This window comes from Myotis myotis, unplaced genomic scaffold (genome assembly GCF_014108235.1).
Source record: "Myotis myotis isolate mMyoMyo1 unplaced genomic scaffold, mMyoMyo1.p scaffold_m19_p_6, whole genome shotgun sequence".
NCBI lineage: Eukaryota > Metazoa > Chordata > Mammalia > Chiroptera > Vespertilionidae > Myotis > Myotis myotis.
In genome coordinates, this window is record NW_023416368.1 from 12,679,613 (window position 1) to 12,695,346 (window position 15,734).

A 15,734-nucleotide genomic window follows, 5' to 3' on the forward strand; every position below is an offset into this window, starting at 1 on the left:
TATTTTTCTTTGGGTCCAATCTAAGTAGCCAAGTATCTAATGCATATCATAACCTGGATCAAAATACTACTATTAAATGTAAGGATCATAATAATTGAGTAATACCTGTGGACCAGCCACTCTACTAAATCCATTACATGAATTATCTCAAAGTTAAAAAAAATAGCTTCAAATATTGTCTCCATTTTAAGATAAGTAAACTAAGGCTTAGAGATATTTAATAAATTACTTAATGCATGCAATTAGAATCCCAGATGTGCTCGCTTCCTAATCTGATGTGGTTGACCATTTTTTTATACCACTTTGACTCATGTATATGCAAGGCATTCTCCGCAAACATTCAAATTCAACAGGCCCTAAACTGAACTCTTTCATTTGACTTATTAACCCAATGATTTTGAAATTCTGAGTCAATTACACAATGAAGAAACTGGACTTTTGGTCTTATAGACCATAACTAATAAATCACAAATTTTTGCTATTTATTACAAAATAACTTCTTAATACCTAAAAATACAACACTTTCTACCTATCCCCAGTGGTCAGAGCCCCAGAATCTTCCCCTGAATGAATGTAGCAGCTTTCTGACTGGTGCAGGGGCTTCAGGTCATGGCCCCTCCCATCCGATTCTCACAATGCAGTCTGAATGATTTGCTGAAGTCAAATCTGTTCACGTCATTTCCTTGCTGGCTTAAAGCCTGTCAGTGCCACTGGACTGCTCTCAGGATAAAGTCCAAACTCAGGGCATGCAAGGTCATTTGTGATGGAGCCTCTCCAAACCCATGGCATCTTCTATCCAAACTACTCACGTCACTCTAAGTTCCAATTATGAACAGATATTATTCGTAGATCTCTGAGCAGGCTGTGCTTTTATTTTAGTTCTAAGATTTAAAAAATTATTTTTGTCTTGCTGAAAAATTGTATCTTTCTTTCCCCATTTAATGAGTTTTAACTGCATCTCATCCTTTACGATTCTGCTTGGATGGAACTTACTCTTGTAAGCCTCCTCACTCCCACCAGGATCCCCCTATGTTCTCCCAGGCCTCTTAAGCATAATGAGCTTAGGCATCATCATTACCCATTTGCTTGCCTGACTGTCACCACACTTTATTATGTCCCTTCAAGAGTAGCCATCAGGACTTTATTTTCGTTTTCTCCACAAGCGGAGCCTGAGGGAATGGTTCAATTATAAATAATTTTGGAGGTGATCTCAGTAAACACTGGAGGCAGAGTAAAGAAGTGAGGCAGGGAAGGAAAGGTAGTCCGTGAGCAGTTCAAGTTCATTACCAGTGTGGGTTAGTGGAGCTTAATATGCTGAGGCACTGTGGGTCCCAGTGTTAATAAAATCTGTGCCTCAGAGTTACCCCACATGAGAGAGTTAGCATTTTCACACACGATCCTGGTTCCACTGACAATTATAGTTTTAGCCCTGAGTAACCCCTGTCCTGGACAAACCAGGGAAGTTAATCACCCTACCACCAGCTATTATCAGTTACTGGCTGAAGGGAGCTAAGGGGAGAGCAGGTGAGTGGAGGAGAGGGCATTGATTCTCTGACACTTCTAGCCTGCTATGTAGGCAGCGCAATTAACTCGAATAACACAAAGACCCCCAAATAAAGAAATTTAAGAGCTGGCAGCTGAAGGTTGAATCCATAACATTTGCTACCCCCTGGTTTATGGTCCTAGACTTAACGCCTCACAGTGTCTGGTATGTAGTAGGTACTCAAAAGTATTTATTAAATAAGTGATTTTTTTAAAATAACAAAGAAAGGAGAAAGTTTTGGTGACTTGTTTATGGTTGAATCCCCAGTGTGTAGCATCATTTGTAGCACGTAGTAAGCTTAATAAATATCTTGAATGAATGAATGATTGAATAGAGTTCTCACTGAATGAAGTAGATGATCTTTAAGGTTCTTGTAAGCTGTGAGATTTTATAATAATAAAAATAATCAATGTGCACCTTGCATAGTGTCCTCTTGAAACATGTCACTTTACAGTCTTGGTGTGGGCACTGTGGAGAGCAAAGCACACTACTGAGTCATCCTTAACCTTAGGGAAGAAGAATGCGGCAACGTTTTTTCATCGCCCTCACAGCAGAGTAGCTCTAATTGGAGGAGGGCCACCATGACCCAGTTTGGGGCCCTGTCACTTTGAAACATTAAAAACCACACTGTGGGATGGTGCAACATAGACTGACTATTGCCTCCTGAGCTCCACTAATGACGGAAATGTAAAGATCCATTGTTCCGACACTCCCCATGAACATCTTCTGTGTTAAAAAAAATTGAATTGAAAGTGAAGGTGTGGGTGTGGGTGTGGGGTGGGCTTAATCTTCAAATAGCTTCCTGAAATGCCGTCTGAAACAAGAAAGGCTTAGAGGAAAGGACGTGGGGATGCCTTTAAACAACAACAGAAAGTGAATACACTTTATTTGTTGATTTTAGAACATTTAACATTAAAATATTTTTTTGTGGTGTGTGTGTGTGTGTGTGTGTGTGTGTGTGTGTGTGTGTGTATCACTGAGGCCTGCTTTGCTGGTAGTAATGTTTTAGGTAGAATTTCTTGTTCTCTGAGCTTTTTCATATACTGACTACATATAATGTATTTTTTTTAAAATCCAGATTTTTATCATAGCAATTTTCTAATTTAATAGTATATCCCTTTTCTGATTACTAAATTAATTCATCTGCATAACTGAGGATTTTAGAAAATAGTTGAGGATTTTTGAAAGAAAAGCACCAATAATCTCTAATGCTCCAAACAGCATAAATATATTTAGCTTTTTTCCCTCATATCTATCTATCTATCTATCTATCTATCTATCTATCTATCTATCTATCTATCTATCTATCTAATCTTTCTATCATCTTTTCATCCATTTATCTAATCTGTGTACCACATTTGGAAGCTGTCTTTATGATTTTCTGATTTAAAATATGCTAGGTGGCATAATTAAAATTTACTCTGGGGAGCCCAGGGTTAGAAACCCAGAGAGATTGCAGGTCATGATTTGCTTCAAACATGCATGACTTTTGTAGCCCGTCCTCAGCCGGGTGGCAAAAGAGTTTAGGTTCTCATTGGAGAGCTCGCTTTGGGAGCTGGCTTTCAAAGCAGCTGAGATCGAGGCACAGCTACAGGGCCATGGGGCTCTGGTCAGGGGACATAAACATAACCGCGGCTCTACTAATACTCAACAAACCATATGTATTCTCTTCATTCTTTTTCAAATGCTTATATAAGATATAATAAATAAATTTTGAGTTTATGTGATCCAAATCCCTCATGAGAACATTCTGAGCCAGCTATTTTCCCCCCTGATGTCACAATGCTGGCTAGTTGCAAAAACAGAGCTAGATTAAAATTTATTTGATTTTCTATTAATATTCTTTCTATTGTGCCCCATGACTTCACAGCCAAAGGATTGATAGTGTTTGTAGATAGATAAGAATGAATATGGAAAATGAATATGGGTAAACATATCCCTTTAAATATTTAAAAGTATGTACTAAAAGTATATATTTTAGTATATATATTGAAAAGTACACTGATAAATAATTTTCACAAAATGACCTATCTATGTACCCAGCATCCATATAATGAAACAGTATTAGCAGTATCCCAGAAGCCTCTCTTGTGCCCAGGAATCCTCTCCTCCCACCCCCGTATGCCCCCCAACCCCACAGACACACACACATACACACACGCGTGTGCACACACACACACACCACTCATAAGAATACTCCTTACTTCTGCCCACAGATTAGTTTGGATTCTTTTTGAATTTTATATACATTGACTCTTACAGGTGCTTTCCTCTGAGTTTGTCATTTGGCTCTAAATCACAGATGTGGATTCATCCATATTGTTGCTTATAGTTTATCTGTTGTGAATTCTACTGTGTAGAATGTGCTATGTGAGAGTATATCACAGCTTTTTTATCTGTTCTGCAGTTGATAGATATTTAAGTATTTTCAGGATATAAGCTATTAAAAATAGTGGTATGATGAATATTCTTGTAACCATTTTTGTTTTAGTGAACATAATGCTTTTAGGAGCGGAATTGCTGGGTCATTTGGTTATGTATAGTTTATCTTTAGTAGATTCTTTAAACAGTTTTCCAAAGTGCTGTGCAATTTACACATCCACAAGTAGAGTGTGGGAGTTTGTGTTGCTCCATACTAGCCAATGCTTGAAAATTTCTTTCTTTTCTGTTTTTAAATCAGTCTCAGCAGTTGTTTAGTTACATGGAATTGTAGTTTTAATTTACACACCAGTGAGGACTATATAAAATTATTTGAGTATCCTCATTTATGAAGAGAGCCTGTTCACTTTTTGCCCGTTTTTCTATTGGGTTGTTGTTTTCTTATTGATTTATATGACCTCTTTTTAGAATTTGAGTGGGTCCTTTGTCATAGTTATGTATTTCAAACAATTTCTAGTTTCTCTGTAGGTTGCTTTCTTAAGTTTTCTTTAGAAAAATAGTTCTTAATATAATCCAATTCATCACTGTTTATATTATGGTTAGTACCTTTTTTAAAAAAAAATCTTAACTAAGACATCTTTTCTTCCTTCAAGAACCTTTTAAATATTTAAAATTTTTGTCTGAATTACATAACAAAAGGTCTACAAGGGATAATCTGTTAGGAGAAAAATAAAATATTCTGGGAATGTGCAAAGATCTAAAATATCAATGTGTGTGAAGTAAACTGTATACAAATGATGTGTATCAAAATATAGCAACACATCTTTCTTGGTGTGTCAACTTTTGTCATTATCATTGTCACTAAAGCAGGCATTTATTGAGTAACATCTTTGAGCAGCATACTGTGATTAAGCTTTATGTCATAAATAACAGAACATTTTGAAAAATTGTGAAATATTTTCTATTAAATATATAAATATAAGTGCTTAAATTATTACAAGAGGTAATATGTAAATTTTAATAACAAACAATCAAATCACAATATAACAGAATTATTACATTCAGAATTCTAGTTAGATTACTCTTGACATTAATGGATTGATAGTCAGGAAAGTATAAATATCTTTATCCTTCCCCCATCCTTCATCTCTATAACTTGTTATTGGTGTTGTTTTTACTGTCACTCACTCAGAAGACATAAAGGTGATCTATTTCTTATATTTCATACAAACAGTATGATGTAGTCAAAATAATTATTTGAAAGATGTAGAAGCTATACAAAATAACCATTAAATAGTCATCTTTTTATTTTCCTACTTCTGATTAGATATTAGAACATCAGGTATGAAAAACAAGAAGCACACAAAATTGGGTTTACAATCACTTAAAAAAGTTAATTAAGAAGATTATAAAGAATAGCTAACTTATCAGGAAGAAAAGCATTTCTAGTTTTGCCCTTTTTTGGGCAGACTGTTCCTGGCAAAATTTAATTTAAGGAAAAATTTTTTGTATATATTTTTTTAATTCCCTCCCCCCCCCAAACTAATTCAGTCTATTGGTTGTCATTGGTGGATAATTAGTAAATAAAATTCTCATTAAATTTTAGGAAATTTTATTGTTTCTGTTGCTAGATATTGGCTTTGATGTTGGTTTTAGATTAAACTTTGAAGATTCCATGTGGTGTTTTTTTAATCCTTGCCAAAGGCTATTTTCTCACTGATTTTTAGAAGTGAGAGGGAAAGACAGAGAGAAATACTAATGTGAGAGAAACACACCGATTGGTTGCCTAATGCACGGGTCAGGGCCCAGACCAGGGAAGAGCCTGCAACTGAGGTATGTGCCCTTGACCGAAAGTGAACCCAGGACCCTTTAGTCTGCAGGCCGATGCTTTATACACTGAGCCAAACTGGCTGGGGCAGAAGATTACTTTTGATGTTGCACAAGTTAATGTACTCTTCTGAGGGATGGGTTGTGGGAGGGGTGCCTCGGAAGATTGTGGAGATATGCAAATATAAATACATAAATAAATATACATATATGTATATATATTTATTATGTATATTAAATATATGTATATATACTTATTCTGAGTAACCTGTTTCAAGAATAAAAAATAGCACTAGTATTTTAAGTGGAAATGTCACAAATAATAGTAAGTAGCATTCATTTTACAGATTTTGTTTTGAAAACTCTCCTTCATCTCTCAAGTGCCTATTATGGAGTAGGACTTTGCTAGGCATTAAAGATTCAGAGGTGAAAACTATAGCACCCACTTTTAAGGATCTTAAGCTTTACATGCATGCCATAAGAAGCTTTATAAGAAAGCTTTACATAGAGAAGGTTTATAAGAAATTACGTGTATGCATGATACACATCATGTATTCATTTTGCAAATTTGGTGAAGAGTAATAAGGATTTTGTGATCAGATTTTTTCTTCTGACTTAATAATTCCCACTACCTACTGAATTTAAAATCTAATACTGTTTTGCTATTATATGGTATGCAGTGTTTGTGTATTAGTTTGTAACATAGAATGATTTCTTAGCATAGGTCAGTATAAACTTGAGCCCAGCTGGTGTTGCTCAGTGTGTGAGTGTTGACCTCTGAAGGAGGTCACAGTTCTATTCCCATGTCCCAATTGTGGGCTTGATCCCCAGAAGGGAGTGTACAGGAGGCAGCCAATCAGTGATTCTCTCTCATCTGATGTTTTTATCTCTCTCTACCTCTTCCTTCCTCTAAAATCAATAAAGAATATACTAAAGATAAACAAATAGAATTATACACTATGTACTCTTTTTTTAAAAAAATACAAACTTGAGAGCCGCGGCTTTCATGGTCCCATCAGGATTTTTTTTACTTTAATAATTGCTACCAATTCTCCAGTGTCAAAGGGGGGAGGTCAGCAACTTAATATAAAACACTTTTCAGAGCACTTCAAGAATTGCTATCGCGTGTTTCCTAAGTAAAAATCACAATGCCTGAAAACCAAAAGAAATGCACGTTGGTTGTATCACTTCATCGATATTCCAGAAGACACGCTTGAAAGAAAAAGATTAAATGCTGTGTTATATATTGACAAAGATTCTCTCCTTGACCAAACTGTAATCATAGTCTTCTCAACCCTTTGATCCACTAGGACCAAGCTTTGGACATCTGTAATTATCTTTGTTTTCTCCAGTTTCAGCAATCACCCTGTTGAGTCTGTTTAGCAAAAATCCCGCTAGTCTTGCTGTTTCCCCTTGTATGTTTTTATCCACTGATACCTACCTTGCTCTTTGCTATAAATCTCCATTAGTCCTATATTTGAAGTTGAATCCAATCTCTCTCCCCTACTAAAAACCCCCAGTGCAGTATTGAAAAAAGTTTTACTTAATGTCTTTAACAAGTGATTTTTTTTAAAATAAAAAATGTATAATTCTAGTCTAGGGAAATCCTATAACACATCACTTTTAAGCTTCTTTTTTATTTGTAAGATATAAATATATTTAAATTAATGACAGAATACCAATTTAAGGCAACTTCCCCATATTTATGGTATTGGGGGGATAACTATTTTGTGATCACATCTTTACTTATGCAGTAATAATTATCACCACCTACTGAATTTCAAATTTAAGACTTTTTTGGCATTATATTGTAAACTGTAAGGATAGGCCTGTACCAGTAGTTTTTACCATATTTCTAAAGCTTACTGCATTGCTAGGCATATAGTTGGTGCTCAATATACTTAATTGAATAGAATCACATCTTCAATACTTTGCAAAGGCATCAATTATCTTTTTTTTTTTTTTGAAAAAAGAAAGTGAAAGGGTAGAGACAGATTATCTAGAGTCTTAGGAAAAGAAAGGAATTAAATTTAAGCACCAAGTAAAATTGCCCTATTCTTCTGTTCAACAGAGTTAAATCAGATCCTGAGGAGGACTATTTCCTCCATCTTTTATGGGAGTGGAAGATATTCAATGATGATGTCATAGTCTTGCATTCTGTTGAACACTGGGTTCAGAGTGTCTACTGATCTGATCTGGTCCAGCTATAGTCACTTTAGGTTAAATTGTACCAGTTAAGTTTTAATTGTCCCTGTAGTCATATTGTTTACAAAGCCAGGATTCCTGATATTGCTACTTTTAGCCTTAAACCCAATATAGAATTGTACCCTTGGGTTCCCACTGACTCAGAAGCCCTGTCTCTTTTAAAACTGAGCAGATGAGAAGTATTGGCTCAGAAAGTGCACCCTTTGTTACAACAGCTCCAGGCTGCTTGGACTGCAAATCACTGGCTGACTTGGCACCCTTGCATGGTGCTCACCAGAGGGCCAAGGCTATTAACCCACATTAACTCCCAGAAAGCAGTTTTCTGGAGGCATTTGCTTGACTGTTATAAAACCAATTGGAAAGTTGTTGATGTTGAACAGAATACATCATATAACATATATAAGTCTCTAGTATTCCAATGTGATTACTGTTAACGACCGCTTTTTTTCATGAAAGAGGAATCAATTAAAATACCTAAATTTTACCTTTATCGTCAGGGTTATTATGACTACCATGCAAATAAAGAGGCTCTGTCATGCACTGTATGTGCTAATTTTTGGAAAGATATTTTTGGAAAGATAAATGATGTGTTTAGTGGTTAACGTCTGCTAGTGGATGAAAGATGATATCTTTTCTCTTTAAAATTTTCTATAAGGTTTTCATTTATAGTCTTAAAATGAAAGTTTTAAAGCAGGAATGGGAACCCTTCACATACAGTGGAATGCTTTGTGTGCCAGAAAAAAATATTTTATGGTTTCACTCACAATTAGAATAATGATTTATTTTACCTACTAGAGGCCTGATGCACGAAGATTCATGCAAGAATGGGCCTTCCTTCCTCTGGCTGCCGGCACTGCCTTCGTTCCGGCCCAGAGCCACCTTTCCACCTTCCCATGCTGCCCAGAGGCCTGGAGTGACTGGGGCAGTGCGGAACGCCTGTGTCGTCACCATGGCGATGACGCAGGCATCCCGCACTGCCCTGGGCCACTTGGAGCCTGCATATGTAAATTAACCTGCCATCTTTGTTGGGTTAATTTGAATACTCACTCCTGATTGGCTGGTGGGCATCATGAAGGTACAGTCAATTTGCATCTTTCTCTTTTATTAGTGTAGATCACTATTTTTATGCAGCTCCATTAGGAATACTTGTATTCTTATCTTACTCCTCTATCAAATTATGGACATCTTACAGCAGAGAATGCCCTACTTTTTATTTTGTCTTGTGCTCATAGTGCAGGTATGTGAGAGTTGCAGTATGTGTTTACAGAAAGCTTTATACTGAATTGAATTTATAGATGCTTAATTGAAACTTACTTCCAGATCCATAAAAATGCAAGTAACAGAAGGAATTATGAGGCAAATTTATAAAACCAGGGAATACACAGAAGATTCTTAAGATGCAAATGAATAGTGAATTATTTATGTCATATTCTTGCCACAGAATTGTTCATTTAAAATATGTTTACTGAGAGGATTGGATGAATGTAAGTACTTAGCTGAGGTAAACATTGGAATTAGGCTACTCAAAAATCACATCAAGTACTGGAAGAGATAAAGGAAAATAGCCTATTGTACTTTAGTGAAATTGAAAAGTTTATGGACCAGGTAGAATCTTTAATTAGTGACTGTTCTGCCTGTTGATCAGAGAGAGGCATTCTAGGAATACGGCACTCTTTTGGAGGAAATTGAAGGAGAAAATAGGACAAATGAGTGAAGATAGCAGTGTGAAGATATGAGTTTAGGAGAGTCTGAATGTTAGATGATCATTAATAACATCATACCATAATAAAGCAGCAGAGGAGAGATAGAAGTAAGATATGTCAGAAGAACTTGGAGATAGAAGAATGTAAAGGGGGATAAATGGTGATGGAAGGAGACTTGACTTGGAGTGGTGAACACACAATACAATATACAGATGATGTATTATAGAATTGTATACCTAAAACCTATATAATTTTATTAACCAATGTCACCCCAATAAATTCAATTAAAAGAAAAAAAAGATATGTCAGAAGGAGAAGTGACTAAATATCCTCATTTATATATGAGACTGAGGCTCCTGAGATAGGAATATTTAGGAAAATCCCAGGTGTGTCTTGAATTATCTACCTCTAGTCCAGTATTATTATTATTATTTATGAAAAGAGTCCTCAATAATGATTAAGCATCCTCATGCTCATTTCATTATGGTTTTGCAAACTTAGCTACAAAATAATGTATTGACTTAGTTATATTGCAAAAAACACTACATTAAAATGGCACTACACATCTATTTATAACGTTATTTATTTAGTAATTCAATTAGGCATTTCTGAATTTGTAAGGGAAATCATAATTTTTACTTTTTAAAAATATCTACCTTTGTGTCTTCATATATATCACATATAGTAATTTAAATGATACACAGTTCCACTTGGAAATAGTTACTTAGCTCTATGATTTTCTTTATGTACATGGATTTCCCAAGTATGGCATGATGTCAGTAAAGATGTTTATTTAAATGCATTCATACATAGTAGAAAACTGTAGTATTTAACTTCATAAATAATAATTATTCTTAAGCAAGGTAGAATACGATTATTGTGCCCTTTTATTTCTGACAATTCATATCTGTGCTGAGGAAAATTACTAACATCCAATCATCCTTTAGTATTAACACAGTTATTCCTTACAATAAAACTATGAACCATCATTATCCCCATTTTTCAAATGAAGAAACTGTGGCAAAGTAAAGTTGGACACTAGGTTTGAACAGTGTCAGGATTTGAACCCAGGTAATCTAGGGCAAAAGCCTCTGCTTTTTTATTTTGTTATACAAACAATAATAGGGGAATACTTTTATTATCCTAACTAGAGGCCTGGTGCATGAAATTTGTGCCCTGGGGTGTGGGGTTCCTCAGCCTGGTGTGTGCCCTCTCACAGTCTGGGACATCCCTCTTGCAGTCTGGGATCCCTCTCATAGTCTGGGTCCCCTCACTCCTCACCGCCCGCCTGCTTGCTGCTCCTTACTGCTTGGCTTGCAGCTGCTCCTTAGCACTGCTGTGGAGGCAGGAGAGGCTCCTGCAACCACCACTGTGCTCGCCAGCCATGAGCCCGGCTTCTGGCTGAGTGGCACTCCCCCTGGGGGAGTGCACTGACCACCAGGGGACAGCTCCTGTGTTGAGCGTCTGCCCTCTGGTGATCAGTGCACATCATAGTGACCAGTCGTTCTACCAGTGGTTCTGCCGTTCAGTCGATTTGCATATTAGAGTTTTATTATAAAGGATTATAGCAAAGTAAGTGACAACTGGATTTTGTAATTAGCCTATAATTTCTAATGTCAGAATGAATGGTATAGATCCCTCCCACAACTTTCCTGTTATAGTAGAAAGAATGAGCCTATGGACCAGCCAAAGGAAACTGCATGGTTGTCTAACGTCCCAATCCCTGAGGGACAAAGGCCAACTCATTCTGCAATTTTTCATACCATTATAGATCCCGTCTTTTAAACAGAATTTGGAAACTGTGGGTAACATTCAATATTGACTGGTTATTATATTAGAGAAGAAATGAAATGCAAAATCTATTAACTTACTAGTATTTCTGTTGCTAGGTATTTTAAAATTGGTGTTAGAGAAATTAAAATAATTAAAGTGAGGTCAAGATCAGAGAAAGAAGCCATCTTCAAGTTTGGCAAATCCTAAAGATAGAAGGATAAAGTGTTTCAAAATTTTACTTCCCAATCCTGAGACATTATGAGGTTCAATAGAAAGAGCAATGCCCAGGTGGCTTTTCCATGTTTGCCATTTACTGGTTGTGTGACCTTTGGAAACTCAATGTGTACTAAAAAAATATAGCAGAGCTCTTGGCCGAGGTCAGTCTCCATTTCTCCTACATGTTTGACAAAAACCCATAGTGACAAAGCATAGAGAGAGCAATTTTTGACAAAATCCCTAAAGGCCACTTCATTTGGTTAATGTACTTTGATCTTCACTACATAAAACTTGTTGCTACTTGTCAGAATAATATTGCTACTTTAAAACTGTGTGTGTGTATGTGTGTGTGTGTGTGTGTGTGTGTGTGTGTGTGTGTGTAAAGGCCATACCATGAATATCCACTCAGCTAAAGATAAGGGCATTAGCTAGAGAACAGACAAGACCTAGGTAAAAACTTTTTCTTTACACTTCTGAGAGGTGAGAAATAGATGTTTAAATTGGATGCAGGAAGCCATGAGGGGCCAAGATAATGACAGGCAGAGGAAGGTTAGAGCAGCTGTGTTTGTAAAAAAAATATGCTACTTTCGTTTGAAAATTTCAAAGGACTTCAAGAAAATGGGGTTCTGGAGATAGCTCCCTATGTTTTTATGTTTCAGGGATACAGAGAAAGGCTCTTTGACCTTAAAAATACTAATCTAATGTGTGAGTTTTTTTTCAACAGTAGACTTAGATTTTCAACCTAGATTTTAAAGAATGTTTGCAATGTATACTCTTTAAAGATCAAACATTGTGACATAGAGTCACATTAAGGCTGGGGGGTTCCTTTAGGAGAGCTGAGCCAACAGGGTGCATGGTTAGCTGAGCACTATAGGCACTAGAAGTGAGGGAAGGGACTTTTGCCCCATTTGTTGAGTGACACTACATTGGTTGGCATTATTGTACCTAATTTATAGCAGATAAAACGGAGCCTCATTAAGGCTAAATTGAGAATTGTCAAATAACTAGTAAATGTAGAGTTAGGCCCTAATCGGTTTGGCTTAGTGGATAGAGTGTCAGCTCATGGATAGAAGGGTCCCAGGTTTGATTCTGATCAACGGCATGTACCTTGGTTGCGGGCGGGCTCGATCGCCAATAGGGGTTGTGAAGGAGGCAACTGGCCGATGTTTCTCTCTCATGGATGTTTCTAACTCTCTATCCTCTCCCTTCCTCTCTGCAAAATTCATAAAATATATTTTTAAAGATGTAGGGTTGGGACCCCAACTATGTCTGACATTGTGTCCATATTCTTAACCACACCACAAGTTTTGAGGTACAGAAGGCCTGAGCTTTATTACATCATGACCTTTCTACCTTCTGTCTCCACGCCATACCCCAAATGCATCTCTTAATTCTTGTGAAGTGAGGGGCATCATGATGCAAAAGATGATCACACTGCTCACACATGAATCTCACAGAAAGGGAAGGCAGTGTTGGGGAATGAGCCAGGAAGAAATGGTCACAATCTTTAAGATATACACGTCCAACCAGACCACTGGGATGCCACCATGGATGAGAATGCAGCATTTTTATTGTAAAAGTCCACATATTAGGCAATTGCCTTTGCGAAAAGGTTTTCAAATACAGAGACAGGGAGCAGCTGATAATTAAGATTTAGGGTATGTATAATATATATTCATATTGCCAATTCTATGCACACATTGGAAAGCCAGCTTTTCTGAGTATCCCCATTATGGAATACATTTCAAGTTGACATTAATAACGTGTCTCACCATTGAAAATTTGCCAACAATTCTCCCAAGGAGTCAATATTTAATATGTTAACAATCCAAAACAAGAAAATAATAGATTCTATTTACATATGTTTGAGGTTATATACTAGAGCACTGGTATATTAAATGTTTGTAAAATTGGCAGCTAAATGTGTTTCAAGATTCATCCAGATGACTTGATGATGACTTTACATGGATTTATATTAACAAAGTCACTGTCTCTTTTTTCTACTCTTTTTTAGGTTATCTATAAAGCTTTACGAGCTATGATTGAATTCTGACTTAGAGCAATGATTGCCGAAAAGAAGAACTGACAAAGGATGCTAACATAGAAAAATAAGGATTCAGAATGAATACACAAAGATGGAGCTCTGTTCATGATGTTTTGAAGTCTGGGACAACCACTTTATGTGATTACAATCTACTTGAATGATTGCATAGGCTCAGCCTCCTTGTAAGTCATTCATTTGTTATTTCATTTTTTTAAATTTAATCTTCAGTACATTAAATATTTTACACATAGAATACTATATTCTAAATACTAGTCAGGTATGAGTATTGATAATACCTGTCATGTGTCCTTAAGGACAATTGTCATGGGTCAAGGTTGACTCACTCCTAAACATGAAGAAATAATATAGAACTTTTAATTATTCCCTAGCAGAGTCATTTTTGTATACAAATAGCAGACGTAAGTATTGTTTTAAAGGAATATAGACATTAGCTAAAATAAATTTTTGAAAATGAATATAAATAGCCTTAGTTCTTTGGATCCTTCTGTTTTTCTCTACAAAGTCAAATATCACTTGACAGTGCCAACATGAAAAGAAGAGTCACTGGTTCCAGGCCAGCACAGGGAGATGCACTGGCATCATATGGGGCCAGTTCACTCCAAACCATACTTGTTGAGCACCAGCTGTGTGCCAGGCACTATGCAAGGTGCTGAGGACCCAAAGAGGACATGAAAAGGACACTGTCTCCGAGGCACTCACAATCACTACAAGCAGATCTTGAGATGCAGAGTAAGTTCTGTTAAGATCTATAGTCCTAAAAGGAAGTAAAAATAGCAGCAAGCACATACAATCACTTTCTACTCTATGAAATTGGGCATATTTAGAGGTGGAAAATGTCTAATATTCAGTCTATATTTTACTTAGAGTGTTTAATATGTCATACGAGGAAGCATAAGCTATTTCAATCTTTATGCATGAGGGAAAAGATAGTGAAAAATTTCCCCTCCAATTCCAATCCCAAATCCTTATAATTGCATTCATGATTCTTTTATAGCCCAAAGACACAAAGAGTAAAAGACAATGCTTTATGATGTTAACTTCAGTCCATTTATTTTGGCTCTAAAGAGATGCATGCATTAAACTTGAAGCATTCTATGTTATTGAAATATTTACATCATTGTACATGTGATGTGAAGGAAATTTTCTTTCTATCTTGGGATCGAGGTATAATAGGTTTCTTGTCTAGGTTCTTATATTTAAAATGAGTTGTGATTTGTCTCAAATGAGGGAGATGTTCTGTTGGGATCAATTTACTACAATTTGACCCCAGATGATCTTAGGGAACAGTTTGGGATATTTTGCATCTAACTGTATTTTGAATGGAATGAGGACACCACCACTGCAAATAATCATTGCTTTTACTATTTCAGTTCTGTAGCTGGAAATATCTTGTTTGGTTTCAATGTTCTTGCTCTAATTTCAACTTGCCCTGCAGGTTTGCAACACAGAAACATTATAGCTTAAATTACACTTATCAAAGGCGAGTTGGGTGCAAACAGTATGACATTAATACAATTTACCAGGTTAGAACAAAGAAACAAATTCAGATCATTATAAACTGCACAGAGGATTATTTAAGTGGACTTAGAAAGGACATCTCTCCATGAGATTTAGTAAATAAGACCCTTATAACAATAAGACTCCTACCTCTTTACAGGTAGAGGTAGGAGACCCAATAAACCAAGTTGAACAAGCAGAAGGCCGTGGGGAAGAAGATCCGCGCATATGAGTCCATTTTGGCAATACGGATATGTATCCTCCCGTGTCTCCAAGCTCCTGTTCGGCAATCTTCAAAACAGCAGAAAAAGCTGGCACAGTCCTTGCCGTCCAGACACTCATACCCATATTCTTCATCTCTCTCTTGAAGGTGCGTGGCATTGTTCATTTGAATGGTTGCTGATCTTGGGCGAATATCAATAGTAGGGGCCTGAGACAAGGGGAGGGACAAAGAGAGATCAGAGTTAATTCCACTTGATAAATCTTGGGCTATTTCTCCACAATGTTACCAATGTGAATGATGAAT

At 36.4% G+C, this 15,734-nt stretch overlaps 1 protein-coding gene across 2 annotated transcripts in view; it reads right to left on the reverse strand.

Moving 5' to 3' along the window:
* Positions 1–12,356: 12,356 nt before the first annotated feature.
* GABRG2 (gamma-aminobutyric acid type A receptor subunit gamma2) overlaps positions 12,357–15,734 on the reverse strand; it is an 89,841-nt gene continuing 86,463 nt past the window's right edge. For both annotated transcript variants that reach the window (XM_036315283.1, XM_036315282.1), the window contains one exon: positions 12,357–15,638. In XM_036315283.1, coding sequence (XP_036171176.1) covers positions 15,363–15,638 — 276 coding nt within the window. In that variant the 3' untranslated portion in view covers positions 12,357–15,362. The remainder of the gene's footprint in view (positions 15,639–15,734) is intronic.